Source organism: Mchenga conophoros, linkage group LG12, assembly GCF_057382185.1.
Source record: "Mchenga conophoros isolate Kocher_MC1m ecotype Shallow Benthic linkage group LG12, M_conophoros_male_GT1.1, whole genome shotgun sequence".
Lineage (NCBI taxonomy): Eukaryota > Metazoa > Chordata > Actinopteri > Cichliformes > Cichlidae > Mchenga > Mchenga conophoros.
Window position 1 is genome coordinate 13,540,533 of NC_140537.1, and position 23,047 is coordinate 13,563,579.

Here is a 23,047-nt window from a genome sequence, read left to right on the forward strand (position 1 = left end):
TCTGGGGAATGTTTCCAGCACCTTGTTCAGTCTATGCCATGACTTATTAAGGCAAAAGGGGGTACAACCTAGTAATTAATAGGTCACTATTGTACCTAATGATGTGAATGAATGTATGCATATAGAATTTTTACCCATACTTAAAGTTTATCTGGTTGACATGTGCATAACCATTGTAATTAATGATACCCGAGGCCTTTAAATGGTATTCAATTTCATACTTGCTCATATTCCATGTGTGAGCCACCACTGGACAAAAGAGTGATGAGTTTCCTACACTGCCTTTTGTACTGTATGTCATGTATGTGTATTAAGTATTAGTTTATCAGCACCAAAGCTGACTTAGATGTCACGTGACAAAGGTGAGAGCATCACCTTTTAAATTTAAAGTCATTTTATGAAAGTTTGACCTTACTTGACCTTGAAAGAGGTCAGAGGTCAAATGTGATATATTTTACTTTTTATAAGTTGCCAATACCAACTTTGTATTTCGACCAATACATGCATTGCTCCACAAGGTGGAGCTCTAATAATATAAAAAGGAGACAACATGACGAGAACTGTATTTATTTAATCTTGTGCCTTTATATAAAGTAGCCCATGAAGAAAAATTCAAAGCCATGAGGTCACTCATTTACTTCCATTTATTATAGATTCATATATATATTTATATATACGTGTGTTATAAACATCACAAAATAGAAACTTGAGGAAGGTCTTGCACAAAGATATAATCAAGTAAAAGGGCAACCTTAGATTAGTCAACAATGGCATTGGAAGCAGGCTTATCATCTGGGGTCAGTGCTGCAGCGCTGTTAGGAACATTCTTATCTCGTAATTTGTGTAAGTGCAAATAGTCTTTGCAGCTCTTGGCTCAAAGGAATTATTAAGTGTTTATAATAAAATAGGATTTTACAATATAGATGTTAAGGTTGCTCTTTTATTGCATATGATTTAATTAGGAACATACTGTGGTATTAGTTACAATAAGGTCTCAAGTTCATGATGTTCAAATGATCTAATATTCAATATATATACCTCTTACATTTCTATGCATCAAATGGTATCTTGTTAACATAATAAATTTAATCATAAGCAATATCAATATTAAAATACCTTAAATATAAATAACATGCTTTGAGCAAAAATAATTATTCATTTACACTGGTAGTTTAAACAACCTAATTCTACAGCTCTAAACCCTTTAGAAATAGCTAACCCTATACATTGCTTTGTGTCAAATGCATTTTTTTTGTTTTCGACTGAAGGCCACTTTCAAACAAAGCAATTTATACAAGAATGACATCAAGTCTTTTCACAAGATGAAATAAGTTCCAACTAAATCGTGAATGGAGTGGGAAAACAACCGGCGGTCTGATTGTACTCCTTTATCTATGAAACAATGACTAATATAATTTTTTTTAAAAAACCACACATCTACAGCATATCAAGGAAATAATACTTAAATACTAATAAACAACAGTTGTAATCTTACAACCACTGTAACAAGATATAAATATATGATTTAGCATTTGTTGGAGAAATTAATAGTGGATGACTGTTACAATATGAAACCTGGCTTTGCACACTATTATGTGTAGGCAATGAAATGTGCACTTAATAAATACTGTGTGCTTCATAAATTGTCTGCAGAGACTGCACAATCATACATGTTCACATCTTAAACACCTGGATAACTGGAGAGCTTGCCTAGTCTACATGCAGGCTATTAACTGTTTAACTGTTCTGTGGGCAACGGGATCAAAACAAGCCAAAAACAACATGTCACAAGTGTGTGTGTTTATGCGTGTGAGTTTTGTGTATCTGTGGCAACAGACAGAAGTGAGAGATAGATAGATGATAGAGAGAGAGAGCGAGAGAGAGAGAGCGGCTGGTCACATACTGTATATACATCTATTTCCAAATCAATATTTAGTTTGCTAAATCACACAATTTATTTCCAGTATATACATTTAGCTGACATCATTATCGTTACTAATTAGTGCTATGCTATATGATATCATCCAAGAGATGGGGGGTGCCCACCCAGTCTAATGTTCTTGGCTCGGATGCTGCCATGATCATGCACATAAACTGTTTCCCTGTTCTCTTATCTATTGGGTATATAGTAGTAGGAGTAAACCTTTTGTTGCTTTCCACAAACTCACACAGCTGATTATAGATTTTGGGGTACTCATGGCGAAGGAAAACTCCTCTGGTCCTGAGCTCACGCTGGATATTGACAAAGCAGACCTCTCGAGCTTTTCTTCCCTCCTCCCCCTCCTTGTCAATGTCTGGTGTGCCCGGAGGGGGAGTGAGGATGAGCGTTTCCATTTCGCTATCCTTCTTGAGTACCTTTTTGTCAGGGCTTGAGGAGGCTAAGGACACCTTTGCATATTTTCGAACTGTTGGTGTTTGGACCCTTGGCGAAGGTCTGTTAGGCACTAGTTCACCAACAGCGATGGATACATTCAAAAGGAAACATTCATTGGGGTCATACTCATGACCTGCTTGCTGCAGTTCCTTGCAGTACTCTCCTAGGTTGTCCTTGAAGCCATCCAGCTCTCTGAGAGATAAGTATGTGGGAGACATGAGGAGGCTCTCAAGCCCAACTTGCAGGAAGTTGTCAGCTGTCTCTGGATTAGCAAAACCCAGAAAGAGGACGCCTCTGCCTCTGGAGAGATAGCCAGCTTTAGCAACTCGTGAGAAGGCTTTGTGGATCTCTGTATTCTCTCTGCAAAACTTAAGAGTGTGTCGACACACACTACTGACACGACCATACAGGCACGTCTCTTTGTGGATCTCCCAGTCGTCCCGGCGACAATTTCGTGAGCAGTAGAAGGTGTAGCAACTGTGACAAGACTTGAAATACAGGCAGGCGTTGAACATATTCTCAATCCGGCTGCATTTCTTATTAGCACACACCATAGTGTCATCTTCATCAGTGCTGTGGTCTGGAGAGCACTCTTCTGCACTTCTTTGTAAAGCATCACACCCACTATCGGGGTCTTTGATGGTGTCGGGGCTGGATTTGGAGGAGGGGAGCTGGGTGTTCAGACATCCTAAGTTCTCGTGCCCAGACAAACCCCTGTCTTTCTCATCATCTTCAGTGATTAGCTGTTTTAGCTGGTCTAAAAGGTCTTCACTGGACTTTCTGCTAGTTGGTGGTTTGTAGTCAACGACCAAATCAGCTAAGAGTTCATCCAGCTGCTCTAGGCTCTGCTGCAGGGAGAAGTTGTTATGTTTCCTATCTTTGGTAATGTCTGTTGCATTAGATGGCTGCTTCGGATGAGCTTCTCTGGGAGATGGTGTTTTTTCATCATCCAGTGTATCCCAGCTAACAGAGTGGACATCACGTCGCCGGCTGTTGCCTGCACATAGGTCATTGTCAGTTATGGTGATCTCTGGAGTTACAAACCAATGTCCACTCTTGCTATTCTTCCACGGATTGCTTGAACCCCTCTCTAGAGAGTTTTCAGACAGTGACAGGGCAGCGTAGCGTCTCGGTGAACTTGATAGGTTAAGAATGACAGGTTGAGATGTAACATCAGAGGATGTGCCGTTCCTTGCTTGGTAAAACAAATTTTCATAACTTCGTCCACGTGGCACTGACTGGTCTCTGTCATGACGTGGATAGAGAATATTGTCCCAAGACTTTGAATGGTTTTTGATTTCTGCTCCAAGGCGACTTGTCTCTGTACAGCTATTGGGAAACCACGGGGGTATGCTGGAGTCTTGTCTTACTCTTGGTGGCGTGTGCTGAGAGGACTGATTAGAGTAACCAGATATGCTTGAGCGATACCAGTCATCTGAAAAGGCCTGAGACATTCGAGGGCGTCGACGACCCTCTGTATGGTATGGCCTTGATGAAAAGTACTGCTCCATAGGAGAGCTAAATGGTTTGGAGTAAACAAACCTTGAGTTATTCATATGATACGGATTGAAGCGGTTGTCCTCACCATAGTAAGATCTAGACAGTGGAGTTTGAGAAAAGTATGAACTTGCCTCACTTGTGGAGTAAGGCCTGCCGTATACAGAATGTGCAGGCTCTCTAGGAAAGTTGTCTGCGTAATACGACCTGACAGGAAGGGTGTGAACCCATCGAGTCCTTGGATCGTACTGACTGGTCACTGTACTACCATGACTGGTTAGACTGGACCGATCATCCTGAAAGTAAGCTCTAGAGTAGGGATGCACTGGATAACGGACTGCATCCTCGGTATAGAAAAACTTGGTTGGTATGTTAGGATTTGAGTAAGCTCTTTGTTCTTGAGTCAGATATGGTGCTGTTGGTGATGGCATTCTGTGCATGTCTAGATGCTGGTAAGAGATAGGAGACATACTGGTAGTGTAATGGTACCCCTGTCTAAAATCTCCACTATAGCACTCACTTGGAGTAGGCGTTGGTGAGGAGACCATCTGTTGAGGCACATACAAACCTCTGCTGCTACTGGCCTGAGAGTATCTCTGCCAAAGGTGGTCAGGACGCACACTGGGAACCTGCCTTGATGTGTGCTGCAGTACAGCAGCATCTGGCTTGATGTCCACACGGCACCTAACATGAGGGGTTACAGCAGGTTTATCTGACTTGTCCTCCTCAAAACAGTCTGATACATAGAGGGGGGCATGAGGCTGCAGTTTGATAGGATGCACCTCATTCAAAAAAGGCCTGTTTGATGAGTAGGAATCTCGCACTGTTTCAGAAGTCCTCAAGGTATCTGATGCAGCCTGAGGTGCATCCCTCCCCTTCCTGGTCCCTGGGGGAGACACTGAAATGGGTACAGGAGTGAGAGTAGCCTTAATCCTGGGAGCACTTTTAGACCTGGATCTCTTTTTTGAATCTGACCACGTAAGATTGCTGGTTTTGTCTTGGGTGCTGTGCTGCTGAAACTGCCTGGTGTTAAACAGATCTGGAGATGAAAAGCGAAGATGTCCCGGTTGATCCAATCCATTCCACGCAAGATCTTTATTTAATGTCTGATGCTCGGGCCTTTTGTAAGGATACTCCATCGAGGAAGAGAGGGTCTGTGGGTCATCCAGTGACTCAATGAAGTCAAAACTACGGCAGTGTCTTTTGTTGATGATTTCTGATTTATCAATCATTTTCAAGTCACATTGCTGGTTGGAGTGTAGAGAAATGGAGGGGTCAGTGATGGGATTTAGATTTATGTCCTGATACAGAGTTGATGCCAGTATATCAGGGGGATGTGTCCGAGTCATCTTAAAGAAACTTCAATGATCTCCATTCAGTGTGATTCAAGATCAACACAGCCTGGGGAAAGAAAAGAGATGGAGCATAATCAGCGTTATTGTTTTCTCTGCCATAGGAAGGCTTACGCACCCATGTTGGCGGTTGCTGGTCTCAACCCATCCAAAAGTGTGCTTTGCCAAACCAATCAAAAGTTTATTATAAAAAGAAAAAACAAACTTTTTTAGCCAATGACAAAATACAACTGTTTCTAACTTCTGATTGGATGGACAGCCTACAGCCCACCTCAAAAGTTGCCCACTACCCGCTTCCTTTTCTCATCTGATCTCATATAATGGGAAATAAATGAAAATGTAAAAACTAAAGAAGAGATGTTGTGACTTTTAATATTGCATAATTTGCTTCCAAGAGGACACTCTGCAACTTACCTGATGGCAACATGTTTGGAACACCACAAAAACAACAATCAGCTGATCCAAGCAGAGTCGGGCAGAGTGTAAACAACTAATCCATGCCTTGCTGTGACATTAAAACGAGGTCATTTTTAAACTGCAATGTCATATTATCTTAGTAAGACCTTATAAATAACTACACATAAAAATGCTAGTGAAATCTGTTGATGTTTTGTGGGTCTGAAAGGACAAAAACATTTCCTTTCAGATTTTTAAATCCTCAAATATCAGAATTGGTCTTAAAAATCCCTCAGTTAGGCTCTATTTAGAAAAACAAAGGTTGACTTCGGTTAGCATTGCTGCTATACCAAATGTGCCGACAGTGTCAACGCCAAGAATGATGAGAATTTTTCTAAAGAGTGGTGAACAGACCACTCATGAATTGAGACTTTTTAAGTGTCTTCAACATATTACAGTACTGTTCTAGAAACAGTGTATAGTATATTGTATTGGTGCCACAAAGTTAGGAAGAATCAGTCCACAAAATCTGGATCCATTCTTCCAAACTTTGTCACAAGAGGAGATTATTTAGGTTATTTAATGCTTTAATTGTGGAGTTGTATTTTTTAAATTGTTATTATTTCTTTTATGGTGACATTAAAATGTTATGTACTCTACGTGTTTTACTAAAGAATGAGCCTATATGACTAAAAGTAAATAAAGGCTCCCACCTATGCAAAAATAATGAATAATCATAATTCTAGGGCATACCATCAAACTGCTAGCTTGATATAGTAGGTCTTCAACTAGCTGAGAAGTTGGGAAGTAATGCACTAGCTTCTAACAACGGAAAGTTTGTTTATTCTCAACTTGCACATTTTCACTCTCTTTCTGTGTAAACCATGTTGGAAAAGTAAAGGTCAACATGCTGAGCTTCAGGAGTGAGGAGCAACCCCATAGCTAACAGCAGTGTAGTTTACAAAGCTCTTATTTAATACTGTTAATGTAGTTATCAAATGCCAATATCTCACTGAGGGCTAATGAAGGTGAACTGCCTTACACTCCCACTTGTGGCCTACTGCACGTGATGCCTTCTTGCCCCACAGTGGCTCCACTTTACCATTAAAGGCTTGCAGCATGCTGCCTTCTGCTGCAGCTAATTAAGAAGGCAGTTTTGAGGGACAAGCCCTATTTTTTAAGACTGAACAAGTGTCTCTGAGAGCAGAATTATCCCTCAGAATATGCACTATGCAAATACATTTCACCAGTCCCAGGGGCAATATATAACAGAAGCAGAGCAGGCTCTGACCACCTGCAACAATGATATTGTTAGTCTTAGAACCAAAGTGGGACATTTGATTAAAGAAAAAATATAAACGAGGAGTCCAGAGCATGAATAATTAGCATCACGCAATTTTTAGGTTCCCAGACTACGATCCAGCTTCCACATCCACTGATGACCACGGATAAATTTACTAAAATATAACCATCTATGTCGTTCCTCTTACACACTAAAGCATAGTCAATACAACAAACAGTTTAGAGAGCACTACAAAGATGTCACTTTTCTACCTACTCAGATCTGCCTCAGACTTTAATTTGCCTTCATCCCACTCATTTTGTTATTTCCAAAATAGACATTGCGCATTCTCACTTTCCCCTTGTTATCCTGCCCACTAACTGGAAATGGGCTGACCTTCCTAAAATTCTGCGTTACTCATATCAAGGGTAGATATGAACTCGTGACTCTTGATGTTAATAATGCTGCCAAAATTAGAACTGCTGAGGAGCATGAGTTCAGGGCAGATTTTACAGATGATGTGAGAAATGACACTGGGCACAGAATAAACCCAAGTACACCTCACAAAGGGTTTCAACTTATATATATATATTATATTATATATATGTTTATAATGCATATAGTTTGCTTTTCAAAACCTTGATTTATCCAAATATCACAGATCAATGTGAAAGATGAGATTATTCTTTTTTGTAATTTTAATTATACATATATATATATAAACTTCACAAACTCTGTAATCATAGTTTGGTTGTTGGCGATGCATATAAGAATTAACCCTTTAATAGTTACATTTCAGGTCTCTAATATTAGCTATATAAACCTTTACTTGGTGTAGTATTTTATATTTTATATAGAAATCTTGTTGTAACTTACAGATGTTATATCTTTTCTAAAAATGGAAAAGCCACAATTTCAACTTTGGTAATATTTTTCCATAAATGGAATTCTTTCATAAACTATTTCATCTTCTTTGATATCTTTCAGTTGCATCTTACTCAAATTCCTTCATGTTTATGAATGTAAAGAATCATTTTTTGAGTGAACCATAACCCCTAATCATCCTCCTCCCCATCACTATAAAAAGCCAAAATTCAGAATTGTTATTATTTGTCCCAACCTCATTGAGCTTGTATTTTTAGAAAAACGAGGAAAAAACATCAAGTTTATGAATAGTGCAATCAGCTGAATATCTCAAGTTTTAAATAAAAAAAAACTTCAGATACCGATGTGTAACTGTGGTAACTGCATATGTGTAGACGTTAGCTCTGAAGGCTTGGGAGTAGTGATGCTGAATGCCATAACATTTAAAATCTGCCAGTAGCTCCAATCTCGCCAAGAAAACGGCAAACTGGTCCAAGAAACAAAAAAAATCCAAATTGCTGTAAATATGTGAATTTCTGTCAGAGCCTGCAATCTCTGGGCCTCCATGAAATAATTAGGAATTAGTTCAGTTTAAAAACAGACCACTCAACTCAGTCAACGGTCCAGAGGAGAGGTTTACAAGTCACTTTTATATGTAAACTGATTTTTTACATGACTATACATTTAGAAGGGTAACCTAAGGAGCTTGGAAAGAAAGGTAACTGGACTCCTTTAAGTTTCTCGAAAACTTTTCACCTCTCATCCGAGAAGCTTATTCAGTTCTAAGACTAAATGGTGGAGAGTCCCGGGTATTTAAGCCCTCGTGGGAGTCGTGGCAGACAGCAACTGTCTGGCACATACAATCCAGTTTTGAGTTCCCTTCCCGCCTTAACGCCCATTTGATCTTAGAACTGAAGAAGCTTCTTGGAGGAGAGGTGAAACATCTTTAAGAAACTTAAAGAAGTCCAGTCCAAGGTCCTTAGATCAGTGTTTCCCAACCTTTTGGAACCACGGCACATTTTTCACATTAGAGAAATCACGCGGCACTACACCAAACAACAAGGTCACAAAAAGCAGATTGATCATTTTTCCCTGCGCACCAGGTATAGAGGAATTGGCTTGGTTTGTCCCCAGCACTACTCATGCTAGGGCTTTCATCTGGGTTGGAATTTTCTCCAGGACGCAGGTCAGATAGACTACTTTTTCTTTCCAAATATTTATCTATTAATATTACGCGCTGTGTCATCTCACAGCATGACTATTATTAGAGAGGGTAGTTGTACTGCCCTCTATTGGAAGAGAATGTAATTGTTCTGCACGTTACGCCGATCGCTTAGAGTACTAATCAGGTGGAACCAGGTAATGTTCCACCATCTTCCACCTAATCATTTCTCACGGCATACCTATGTGCCACAGCACAGTAGTTGGAAAACACTGCCTTAGATTACCATGACCTGGACTGAACCTACACAGACATTTTAAAAGGCTACGAAATCTAAAATGTGTTCATCTACTGGAATTATAATCATCATTTTCAGTAATTTGTAATAGCTTAGTAGTTGTATTTTTCATTTTATAGAATATATTATTTGTTTCCTATACATAGAAAATGTTTTGGTGTTGTTGTCCAAGTCATGGTAAAAGAACTACTGTATATCTAACTGTATATCATTCTTTTAGGGCATTGTATGAATATTAAAAAGATGAACTTTAGATGCAAGCTACAGCTGACAGATGCGGTTCCTAGCATGGTACTAAACGAAAAGGTCCTGCTGAATGAGTGGGTTGCATTCATAATACAAGCAATTTAATCACACCAAACAGACCTCGAGGTTTGTTTAAGCCTTAAAGGGATTTTCTTAGTTTAAATATATGGGTGGCTCCATGCGTGCAAATCGTCTTCAGTCAGAAACTCTGGAGAAGACTTTGGTATGGCTTATATCCTCTGCTGGCTAAGAACTCTACCTCCAGCTCAGTCTGGCGGCTGCTGTTGCCCTCACAGCCCCTCATCAGACTGCAGATGCTGAGAGAGTGTTATCAGCACTAATGTTGAATTACAGTTTGACAGATGAATGAAGCTATAACATCTATAATATAAACCCTGTGGTGGTCTGGTCTATTTGACAGTCTGTTAAGATGAGAAATAAACAATCCTTTCCCAGAATGAAGAATTCCTTTAAAATCTGTTTTATTTTTACTTGACGAAATCTTCACATACATTTTTAAATAAATCTAGGAATTCCCTCCCTTTGTCCTTCATGGTTTTTTTTTCATTTTCAAACGAGTTGAAGTAAACAATAATTTTAAAAGGTAAGTCTGTTTATGTGTTTTATTTGTGCAAATTAAGATAATCCAGGTTAAATGTCCTTTGAAATGTTAATTGTAAAGGACAAAATGCTAAATTAGCAAACTGAGTTTCTTACTATACTGCATTTTAGATATTTTAAATACATAAAATGTTTATATATTTTCCAAGTAAATCTAAGGAATTAGGGCTGTTCGATATAACGATATATATCGGATGACGATATAAAAACGTCTATCGTTTCATTTTACGCTATCGTTTGTTTCGTGGTGTCGCAAAATAAACTGTTTATGGCAATATTTTTTCACGGTTTTGATGGTCACTGTAGTGGCTATATTAATTTCTTAAAGTTCTCTCTTTCTCTTATTTTTAATATAACCACACTACGGACGGACAAGCGCCTGTTTTACGACAACGACGGTAACACCATCACGTGTCCGCTTGTTTATTTTCCACATAAACCTTTCACAATAAAGCTCAAGATCCTGTTGAGACTTTTCAAAATAAACTGAACCACGTGAAAGAGTATGCAGAGTGTTTACGGATGAGAAGAAAAAAAAAGAGCCGTCAGGTGCTAAAAAATAAACCTTAGACTCAAACGTTAGAACAGGCTTTCCCCCGCAACACTTCACGCAAGTCGAGCTGCCCGAGATTCACAGAGTTTACAGAAAATTTTTAATTTTTGTGATTTATATCGTTATCGGACGATAGATGTCTTATATTGGGATATGAGATTTTGGTCATATCGCACAGCCCTATAAGGAACTACTTCCAATATGTGTAAGGGTGAGTAGATATAAATGTAACATAAGCTTAAAAGACTAACCCAATTAGAAAATTTCAGGCCAACAGCCACAACTTAAAGCTCACTGATTACTAAGATTACTGAAATATAAATGAAATACAGCAATGTACATGCTTATGTCGCCTTTCTGTAGCAAGTATTACGTTAGCATAACTATGTAAAGAAAGCTGCTCTGAATATTTTCCAATAAATAACAGACAACTTTGACGAATCTCTGATTAAAGAACAACCAAAACATTTTGTTGTTTTTGTTTATTTGGGGGTTTTTTTAAGGCCTCTGGAGAGTATTATGGACAAAATGTTCCAACAATGGGTTTTTATGTGTCACACACACACACGGGCTTTCTTGTTGGCACTCACCCACAAGCCAACCCTGAGTTACCATCTGTTCATCATGACGAGAGAGGCCTGACCAGCCATCTCTGTCATGTCTCCACAACACACCTAAATATCACGTCTGTTCACAACAAACCCCGACACACACAAGCGAACGCATACACCGCTATTCACTGATTTTCATGGTTTGTTGCGTTCATTGTCACATTGTAAAGCACAAATATGAATATTTTTCTACTTTTAATATGCAGGAATAGCTATAGTTATATATACTAATTAAAATAGGGTTTCTCAGATTTACAGACAGGAAAATCCAGTGGTTAACAGACAACAACAACCAATCACAGACATTTAGGGGTTTAGTTAAATATTTCATTATGTTTGACCATATGAAGCCATTTGTAGTAAAAACTACTGCACCTAGTGTGACTACTATAACAGTAAAACATGTTTTGTAATGTTGAGAAAAGCTTTGTTCTTCTTTACATAGCGGGTTAGATAGTACCACGCGATCTCTTCCGGCATGACTGGGACCACTGTCTTGAATGCTGAATGTCAGTGTAACACAACTGCGATTGTCAGACTAGCTCTTGTTTTAATTTATTACAAATAAATTACCAATGTCCTATTAATGATAAATCTAGAAATGATTTTTTCCTATTTAGTGCCACTAAATAGGAAAAAATGTTGAACCTAGCTTCCAATCTTTCTATCCTTAAAAATCTAAATAAATACTTTTAAGGAGGGGCTTGCAAAAACTAAGGCCTTGTTGAGCTCTAGTTTTATTATTATAGCACTGTTATTATCATTATTATTAACATTTAGTGAGCATTCCAATGCCCAAATTTGACTCAAACAAGGACACAGCTTTAATCCTTTAATGGATATGGATGAACAGTGCTCATCAAATTATGTCGTTTCCCGATATTGGTAAAACAGCCTTACAAAACTGATCCCCATAGTAATGCTAGAGCATTCAACTGCACAGGAGATGCAAAAGAAAATTTAAAAAGAAATTGTGCTGCATATAATTTTGAAGGTTGACAGTAACTTTAGGTCTCTCGCTGACACATCTGTTAACCAGAATATTGCTTCCAAATCGCACTGATCCAGGAGGAAAGAGGGAAGATTTGTGTTTTGGAATTTCAGGATGGGACAGGACATCTTGACTCAGTGAATCCACAAATTCCTTCCTCTGTCTTCACGGACTAAGCTTTCTCCTTAATAGAGAGACTCCACTTTAGCACAAGTAGAAAAACCACATGCCACGTACTGTCTCCATGGCTACGGCACACAGCAAAGAATCCATTAAATGCTCCTGCAGTTGCACACTGAGAGCAAAATCTCAGCCTGAGGAGAAAAAAACATCAACTGATAATCGATGCAAACATGCGTGTGAGCAGATCGACCTGTGCTACTTGATTTTAAAGGATGTAACAGTAATTTTACATAACAGCCTATTCATAGAGCCAAAGGCTGTACTGCATGGTATTAGGCTTTACGTTTCTTATATAAAGCTAAATGTTCTGTATGCAGTCCAGAATTAATCTGAGATCAAATCCATTTGTTTGCCATATTAAAGAGTAACAAAAAGCAACTTTAAAGACTGCATTCTTTCCTTTTCTATCACAATCGTGCTGCAGATTTTCCTGAAACCTCCCGCGCCCAAACCCAAAGCAAGACGCATTGAGCCTCGAAGCCTTACCAAACATTTGCTCTGATACACTCGGGCAAATCTTTTTATTTTGGTGCGGCACGGACGGCCCTCCATCCTTTGTGGCTGACCTAACGCCTTTGAGTCCGGAATGACATCATTAAAAAGAAATAAAACATAAATACTGAAGCAGCCACGGGGTTCAAATCAGGACGGAGCCCACGGAGAAGGCTAAAGAGGGGGAGTTCGAACAAGTTTGTTGCGGTAAATGTTTCGAGAGTAAACGACGGGCCTTCTTACCGTCTCGCCAGTGAGTACATGGCATGCGGTGGACATGGCGAAGCGGCAGCCTTGCTCTCCGTGTGGGTACGGCGTTAGCCCCGCTGCACCTGCTGTGCGCCTGCCGGAGCCCGACACCTGTCCTTCATGCCCATTTCACATGTTGTGCGCTTCACCCCGCGATGCTTCTGTGTGTATGTGCGTTTGCCAGTGATGGAGGAGGTGGTGTGTCTGAGCCTGCGCTTGTGCGCGTGCCTCTGGGGGCGTGGTTGTGCGTGTTTTTGTGAGGAAGGGAGGGGTGGTGCTGAGGGAGCTGGGGGCATGTGGCAGTTCGAGCCTCGGAGCAGCACCGCGGTGTCGCTGCGTATCTGAGTCCCTTAAAGGCCTTTGCAGGGGCATTTCCGGGGGTTTCTGCGCTCTGCAGTCACTGATGCTCATCGTGGAGGGAAAGCAGAGATGACAGCTACATTTGTACAGTTTTCAGACGTAGTTTAAGATCAACTTGGATTTCCCGTGGTTCTTGACGTAACTTCTGTTGCTCCTCTCATATTGATGGTCATGAGGTAGAGAAAAAATAGTCCTGTAATTGGGACAACTGACTTTTTTATTTCTTTCTTAATCGCCTTGTTGTTTAGGGAAAATAGTGGAAAAACGTCCCCTGTAATTTTTTAAACCCCAAGGTGACATTTTCAGACAGCTTTCAGGTATTCAGTCCGTTAGAATGTATGGTACAGGGTGGCATCAGGTAATAGCATTTGACCGGCCTTATTCTGCAAATGTCAACCCTGTGGATGTGAAAAACCGCATTTCTATAAAGTCACAAATCCTCTAATTAAAAATTATTGCAGCCTAGTTTCTCCTTTATTATCTGAAGTTTCTTGGCAATGCCTTGATTCAGTCAAATGTCCCCTATTGATTTTAGATCTTTGCTGTTGCAGGCATCCGCTCTGCTTTTAATATTAGACTTAAAACTTTCCTTTTTGATAAATCGTATAATGAGGGCTGGTCAATGGTCAATGGTAACTTTATTGTCCCTGACGGGAAATTGATTCGCAGTATGTCAAAACAAACAACAAACATACAACCAACACATCACGTACACTCATTAAAAAAAATACTATAATATAATATAAGCCTGATAAAACAACCTAGATTTTCCATCGAAAAAAGTGCAATGTGCAATGGCAACAACACTTACAATTTCGTGTTGTTAATTAAGATAATAGCACTAGGTACAAACGACAATTTGTGTCGCTTCGTCTTCACTGCAGTCATTTTATAACGACGACCTGATGGAAGCAGTTGAAAATCGTTAAAGAGAGGATGATCTGAACACAACAGGACAGAGGTTGCCTTCCTCAGCACCTGCCTGTTATAAAAGTCCACAAGCTGGACCTGAGACCTCCCTGAAATCTTGCTCGCCACTTTAACCAGATTGTTAAGTCTGGTCTTATTATCCATGGACATACTACCGTACCAAGCAATGATACAGAAAGTTAAAACAGATTCAATAAAACTTTTATAAAAGAGAGTCATCATTTCAGATGAAACATTAAAACCTCTCAACCTCCTTAAAAAGTATAGTCTTTGTTGGGCCTTTTTCACTGTAGCAGCAAGATGTGACTCAAAGGACAGGGTCTTATCAAGAACAACTCCCAAATACTTGTAACTATCCACCATTTCGATGGCTGCACCATTTACCACTGTAAGCGCAGGATGAGGGGATGACTTCCTGAAATCAATAACCATGTCCTTGGTTTTCAAGGTGTTAATCATTAAGAAGGACTGATCACACCATGAAACACACCATGGATCAGGTGACCCTGAATTAGGGCTGCTCGATTATGGCAAAAATGATAATCACGATTATTTTCACTGAAATTGAGATCTCGATTATTTGACGATATTTATTTAACCCTTTAAGACCTACTATAGAACCAAGTCCGCCAGAGCTTATATTATTTTTTTACATGTTGTAGTGCCATTTGTGGGAGCATTTCAAGTTGCTATACAACTGTTATAGCCCATATTTTAATAATATGTATGCATTGAGTCCATAGTAACTACATTAATTGCAAAAAAGTGCAATAAACTACAAAAAAATTGAAAACCTTTTTGGGGTTTTTTTTTTACATATATTTCTACTTGGAGAAATTTAAGAGGTTTATCCCTCAAAACTTTAAATACAAAAAAGTTTCAAAAAATAGTTTACAACAACAGGAAATTTATTTTGAGTGTCTTCATAGTTTTATTTTGGAGATACAGCAATTTTTATATACACTGCAGGAAAAACGAAAAAACAAGCCTATGATGCAAATTTGCAAAGAAAACAGCAGGTGCATCAAAATAACCTATTTCCAGCAGTGCAATTCGAGTTCTAAGCATCCCAGAAATTATTCAGAAAAGTCAAACATGACTTATAAAAACACTGGTATAAGGCCTACAAGTAAAAAACTACATTTTCCGCGAAAATGATGTCACTTCCGGTTTCTGGCAGGAAATGGCGGACATGCGATCCGGTTGTTCAGTCTGACGTCACTAGCCGTGTCTGGGTCTAAACTCTGGTGCAGGTCCATATATGAAACGATCACTATGGCATTACTGAGAGTTGAAAAACTGTCTAAAGTCTTTCATCTTTAATAAAATGATCAGCGTTCTGTTCTACCAGGTGTAACAATTGAGTTTAACATCCAGGCATCCATGAAAACGGAATTTATGACATTTAACGGAGTTAGAAGTTAGCAGGGAGTTAGCTCGCTAGCTTCTATCTAAATACAATATAGCATGTCCTGACTGCGGGGTTTTGGAAACAAATTAAAACGTACAGCTCTGTTATCACTTCCAGCATAAATGAAGACAGAAAACTAAACAGCAGTGACGTTTGTAGGGTTACTGAAGTTGGGCTAGCTGGTATATAATGATGTGCTACGTGACCGCTAGCGACACAGCTATGTTAGCATAATATAAACAAGCTAACTTTTTTTCCACTCGATAAAAGTTACCGTGAGTGTTCTCGGTGGTCAGGAACAAATGTAATCGCATGGCAGGATGCTGTAAAAGGACCAAACTTCAGCCAGGAGAACAACTGAGATAATCCATCCATAATATGAGGTTAGTCATTCATATACTGCTGCATGGGCTGGGCTGTAGTTACATCCTAAGGTTTTAAAAACTGAGCTTAAATAAATGATTAGCGGTAATAAAAGCCGAGGGAGGTCAACAGTGATCACTGACTTTTTTAGGAGCTTTTTGAGATCAAATAGAAGAAAATACATAACATTAAACATGTTAACAACACAAAAGCCATATTAAACGCAGACTACCTTAGACCCGGAAGTAGGATTCGTCGCGTCATCACTGAACAACCGGATAGTTCGTGCTGACGTCTGTTTCACTGTGGGAAGTGTTACGAACAGCTGATCGGATCAGCAAAGCATGTTTCTGGAATATTATGTTTTTGTTCCTGCAAGCGCTTTTTATGCAATTTTTGCAAAGCTTTATGTGGAAGGAAACCGTGACCGAGGACAAGCTGATGGCATAAGATGTAAGTACAACTCCTCTGGTTTCATATGCAAAAAAAATTATTGCGCTAGCTTACGCGGTTCAGGTTCTACAGGGATTTAAAAATAGTTACACAAAACAGAGCATGCTGCTCTGACCGGCTTTAAAGGGTTAACAATAACAATGTATTGAATAATGACTTTAAAAAGTAATATAAAATAGTGTGCAGCACCACTGAAGTTTTTTTTTTTTACCTCTCTTTTCAACCAATGGCAGTCACTCTCCTCTCCAAATAACTTCTGCTTAGCTTTCCGAGCTTCCCTTGGGTCCTCTTAATCAGCGGTCTCCAAACTTTTTTGGCGCCACGGACCGGTTTATGCCCGACAATATTTTCACGGACCGGCCTTTAAGGTATCGCGGATAAATACAACAAAATAAAACTAGTACCAGTACTGAAAAAAAAAGAAGATTTATTCATAACACACATGAAAAGACCAAGGAGAACCGAGTTAACAATCAAAACGATAACAAAATAACCCTGAAAATCATACATTTCACACCTGAGCCTCAACTCTCGCGGCCCGGTACCAAACGACTCACGGACCAGTACCGGTCCAAGGCCCGGGGGTTGGGGACCGCTGCTCTTAATTGTTGTGACACATGTTCGAAATGCAGAGAGGTGCGCTGGATTTCGAACACGGAGCAGCGCGAGAGTAAAGCATGAGGGAGGGGCTAATAATCGGCTCAGTCATTTTTAATGATCGTTGAAAGCCCAGATCGTAATCGTGATTAAAATTCGATTAATTGAGCAGCCCTACCCTGAATCCTCACTTAGTTACACTCGAATAAATCTTAGTCTGCTGGTGGCTTCCCATGATGCTCTGAGTGTTTCTTCTTCACTCACCCCTATGTGTTCTTCCTGTTAAAAGGGAGTTTTTCCTTCCCACTGTTGCCAAAGTAATAATAATAATAATAATGGATTGCATTTATATAGCGCTTTTCGGGACCCCTCAAAGTGCTTGTTCATAGTGAGTTGTTTCAATGTTTGACCTAACAATATAAAGTGTCTTGAGCCAACTGTTATTGTGATTTGGCGCTGTATAAATAAAATTGAATTGAATTGGATTAGTCACGCTTTTCTTAGCCCGCCCACTGCTACTCGCATCTGCCCCAAAGTCTCACGTCGCCACATCTTCTGCATTGTCTGAACTGATGATGGGGACAGCTGGCTTTGAGCCCCAGCCCAAAGCATGTGACTGGCGCAGCAGAACTGCTTACTGAAGCACTCTCACAGCAGATAGAAATCACTACAGACAAACTGTGCTGATCAGGCAGAAGAATGCAATAATACTTACCTCTGACAGATCTCATTTTGTTACAGGAGAAGCAGCTTTCTGCTTGAGCACACTGGAGTATGACCACTTTTCTTCTTATTATTATCTCTTTTCCTGCCTGCTCACTGGTTACAAAACACACATCTAACTGGGACTCCATCTGTGAGATACCACGTGTACGAGATATGATTCAGAATACAGTGGATCTCACATTGTGGCATCCAGCATTCCTGAGAGTGGGATCTATCCGAGTATGTGTGAGTCACTCTCTCTCTCTCTCTCTCTCTCAGAGTACACTGGCATCAGTTTGTGTCAGCTGTTGGTTACCATGCATAAGTGTCTGTCAGCTTGGTGATAGCAGGTGTCTTAGGCACCTTGTAGACTCTAACAGAGAGGAAATAAGTGGCTTTCTGTTGATTAGAGACTTCTCTGACAGGGATCCGTCAGGCTTACATCACCGCAGATCACTGCTTCACTCTGCTTCGACTGCTTAAACAAGCTTCAATACTTGAAGGTTGTTTCAATACGGTAAACACCCTTCAGCTCTGCAGCTCTCTCTAGTTAACTCTATGGAAGATTAAGTGACTCTGCAAACTTTTAGTTCTCATCTCCATGTTCCCATTGGAGGAAATTACATAAGAGATGTGGAGGTGCACACACACAGTCAGACCCCATCACTTACAAATTCCAGCTCCGACCGTGGCAGGCTAATAGAAAGGAACTGAGCTTCTTTTCTGGCCTGTATTTATATGTCTGACGAAACAAGAAAAACACATTAGACTGACATGGTAAGGCAGCCATGTTAAAAGAAGAAACCCCAGGGAAATCACCAGGGTCGCTAGGGATATTAACCATCCACTGCAGTGCTGAATATTTTACAGAGCCAGAATTAGACCTGTTGGGTCTGTTTGTGACTGAATGTGGTGAGTACTTCAGTTCCTTCAGAAATACCATCATTAGGGCAGTCATGTTATCAGATTTTCACACTGTGGTCCAAAGAGTTTATGTTAAAGATATTTTCCCAATATCTAAATTACAAAATATATATCAGTAATAACCCTACCAGCAAAAAAAATGTGGATTTTTGTCTATCGTGTGTTGTCTTTTTTTAAGAAAATAAATGAAACTCCAAATAAAAGTGCATGAAGGCAACAAGCATCTGTAACCATATATGTACAAAAGAACATAAAAAGAATAATCCCTCAGTTACTTACAATATTTTCATATATGCATTATTTATTTGATATTTTATTTTTAAACCTCACATTTATTGTTTACTTCTGTAGGGGCATCCCTAGCTGATTTTAATTCAGTGGACTTATATTCAGAGAGTGAAGTGTGGCAGTGATAAATCTGAAGCTTCACTGGGAGATGCTTCCAGTCTTCCCTTAATTCCAAAACCCAGATTAAGTCCTCAAGAAATTAAACCACTCAGCCCTCTCTCTTCAGCCTTCTTACCCCAGACATCATTTACAGTTGTGCAAATCCATACAGGGTGTTCGCCTCTCAGGCAGCATGCTCCATTAGGATTTAGAAGCAGCTATGTGAGGTGTTTGGATGCTCCTTTGCATCAGTAGGATGCTGTACAATCCACAGAGTTTTGATTCAAAGTGAATCAGATTAAATCATATGCAGAAGATCGCAGAGAGAAGAACTGCCGCAGGCACTTGGTGTCGGCGGGTAGCTCATGCTTCACGTTACAGAAGTTGCAAAAATTAAGTAATTTCCTGATCACTCCCTGAAGCAAACAGCAAATTATTAGTTTAGTCCCACAGAAGAGAATACAGTAATAACAATGGAATTACGTGCACTTGTCCTGTGCTTAATTAGGAAACTATGTTTACCCTGGCTGCACAGAAAAAGAACAATCCACTCCAAGTAACACTTATAAACAAATTCATGTACAAGCCAAACCATTTGGGAGCAGTATCCATGGTAACGCACACTGAGTAGGAGCAAAAGAGACTGAATTCATTTCAAAGGGAATGAAGAAAAGTGCTGTTGGGAGTCTTCCACAGAGACGATCAAAATCTATGTCATAATTTTAAGATAAACTGAGGTGAAAATGTGCTTGTAACCCTGCAACAATCTGCAAATGCACCACAGCCGGGATTTGGCAGCGCAGCTTTATGTCGACTGTACATTTGGTAGAGAGATGCGACGCGGATGCCTCTTACATCCCAGATTATCTCCAGCAGAGATTGACAGCTTAAAGTTAAAATAAGGTTCGCTATAAGGAGACCCCTCTGGCAGCCTCCTGGTAAAAATAAGACGTGATGAAAGACCTGCACTCATGTGGGCATATTCTCAGATCCTCCTCTCAGTACATGTAGGTCAAAGTAAGAATAGTGTAGATGTTATTCACAGTTGCACTGAGCAAACACAAACTCCTCTGTCCTTGCCTCTGGAGTCACACTAAGACATCCCATGGTGAGACTTAATTAAATCTTCATAGCACACTCCTCACTCATCCTTCATCATCTGCCATTTTGGCTAAGAAATCATCCAAGTCATGTGTGTGTGTGTTTTTTTAAGGGAAAACACATTCAGGCCTTGCATAGAAACAGCGTGTTTCCATGCAAAAGCGCCTGATAACCTGACTCAGAGATTTTCATGCAACCTGCAGAAACCGAATGCAAACTGTTAGCTCAGAGTTTCAAGAGATTTCCAAATGGTGATTAAGGTCAGCAGGCGGTTTTATGATGCAGAACTGTCATTAAGGTCCAGCTATTCAAGACAGGACAGACAACAAATCTTTTGTGCCTCTGTTAGGAAGAATCAATGAGGACCTTCTAAATATGGATGTCATTCACCCTCTACCCCACATCAGTACAATGCAAAGTAGTACTGGGTTGCACTAATTGTGCGAGGCTGTCGATTACGTATAATCATCAGCCACTGTTTCCCATTTGAGTGCTGAATAACGCATTCAAATCCTAAACTGACACCACATTTTCTTTTCTTTTTTCCCTCATAAAAGAATGACTGAGGACATTTGCTGTATGCATTTTGTACTGAATCTATTACTTGTTATTTGAGCCCGGTGTCTCAAACTGTTTCTATTCAAATCCTGCTTAGTAAGCCTATCAAATGACGTGTGCAAAATCAGCTTTGACACTTGCTTCAGTTTGTGAATAAACAGCATTTTTAATGTATGTAATTACACATTCTGGTTCTAACCAATGCAGATGCACCTGTGCTTTGCAGCTTCTCTGGGCTGTTTAAATGGGTCAGCTCTAGAAATATCCTCCCTCAGAGAAGTGTGGCCTCCCTCCCCTTTTGTCTTCTCCCTTGTCTGTAAAGGAACGAGAGTACTGCTGGCAATAGCCTTGAATGCTTTATTTGTGAGCAGCAAAGTCATGAATGCTACATTAGGATGACTGCACAACAACTGGACTACATGAGAAAAGAGAACGACCATCAAAGTTTCTGTTGTTTCTTGAGAAAGGATTTTCCAGGCCATGATCAACTCTGTCCAGTAACAACCGGCTACATTCCACCTAGTTTTTTAGATAAAAGTAGCTTTAAGCAACAAATTATGTACTCTTTCAAAGCCTGAATATGCTGTACTTTGACTAGATACCCACAAAGCATTTGATTTCACCGAATGGCCTATTTTACTGAAAACTCCCAAAGAGGTTTGGATTTATTTTGGTGGATGGGAATGAAATGATCCATCACTATGCTAAATCTTCTGTTATAACAAATAAGATTATGTAAGTCAAAGGAGCTTGCAAAGAAAAGCGTCTGGACTTCTTTAAGTTACTTGAAGACGTTTCACCTCTCATCCGAGAAGCTTCTCGGATGAGAGGTGAAACGTCTCCGAGAATGAGAGGTGAAACGTCTTCAAGTAACTTAAAGAAGTCCAGACGCTTTTCTTTGCAAGCTCCTTTGACTACGATGACCTGGATGACTGAGAACCTTCACAGACAAGATTATGTAAGAGCATCAGGTTGTCGTATTATGCTGTATGCCAGTGATTTGCTTGTTACCTTAGTGAATAATTGATATAATTTGGCTCTCCAGACCATGAGTAAGTCAGCCCACCCCCCCAGCCTGAAATACAGCCGGTGAAAAAAACATGCGTCACTCGCTGTTGCTCTCTTAATGTCTTACAATTGGTAAGTAATAGTTATGATCTCAGAAGTTCACTAGATTCTTATTCAAATTAAATATACATTTGATAAATTCTCTTGTAGTTTGATTACTTACCACACCATTGCTAGACAACACTTTTGATACAAGGTGTGGATACGCAACTTACTCTGTTATATACTTTTCATTTTGTGAATGAAGCTGTGGTACTAGTGTTTTTTCTAGTACCAAACAGTACAAAGTTCATATTTGTGATTCGTATTTCATGCTTTTATCTTTTATGGAGGCTTGAGAAAAGAATGAAATGTGAAGGATTGCAAAGTCTTATATTAAGAGTTGTTCAATAATACAGCAGCCACTGGTTAATTCAGTTTAAAGTGATTCACTGTTTTCATTATTCTAAGGTCATGCTACATAAATTTTACCCCTCTATGTCTCTAGTCTGTGATAAATGTAAATTAAATGATGTCACATTTATTTTGGGCTTGTCACACCCCCACCCCTCCATCTTTTTTTCTGGGTTTTATCAAAGGACTCTGTCATTTGTTCCTTTACTTCTTTAGTTCATTCCATGCACAACACATTTCATGACGCATTAAAAATGTATATATTTTTTAAAATTTATTAGATTTTCTTTCCTGATCAGATGAGCATTTTACCTGCAAACGAGACCTAGATTTGTCAGGAAGGAACAGCCACCGGGCAGCCAGATAAGAACTGCAAGCAAAGCAGATAGAGCTTTAAAAACCACGGTGACCTTTCATGAGCGAGCAGCTATAAAACATCCTGCCTGCAAATTGGATTTTGCACTCCAGACACTTTTGTCTGCAATGAAAACTTTCAAGGAAGAAAAAAAAGAATCAATCTGGTGATTAAAATTGAACGCTCTCCCTCTCTCTCATTGCATAAAACCTACCTGCCAAAACATTTGCACAGACAGATGAGGGAAAGGAAAATCTAATTTTAATGTAGT

At 39.6% G+C, this 23,047-nt stretch overlaps 1 protein-coding gene across 1 annotated transcript; it reads right to left on the minus strand.

The window, feature by feature from the left end:
- Positions 1 to 626: 626 nt before the first annotated feature.
- On the minus strand, positions 627 to 13,368 carry unm_hu7912 (un-named hu7912). The gene is made up of 2 exons (XM_085293816.1): positions 13,166 to 13,368; positions 627 to 5,272 (listed from the first exon to the last, which is right to left on the minus strand). Exon 2 carries the CDS (start codon positions 5,218 to 5,220, stop codon positions 2,011 to 2,013), a length of 3,210 nt encoding a protein of 1,069 aa, XP_085149942.1. The 5' UTR covers positions 5,221 to 5,272; positions 13,166 to 13,368; the 3' UTR covers positions 627 to 2,010.
- Between the last annotated feature and the right edge of the window lie 9,679 nt (positions 13,369 to 23,047).

Bases quoted from the DNA above. Each gene is read 5' to 3' on its own strand.
- unm_hu7912 (XM_085293816.1), bottom strand. From the start codon at position 5,220: ATGACTCGGACACATCCCCCTGATATACTGGCATCAACTCTGTATCAG.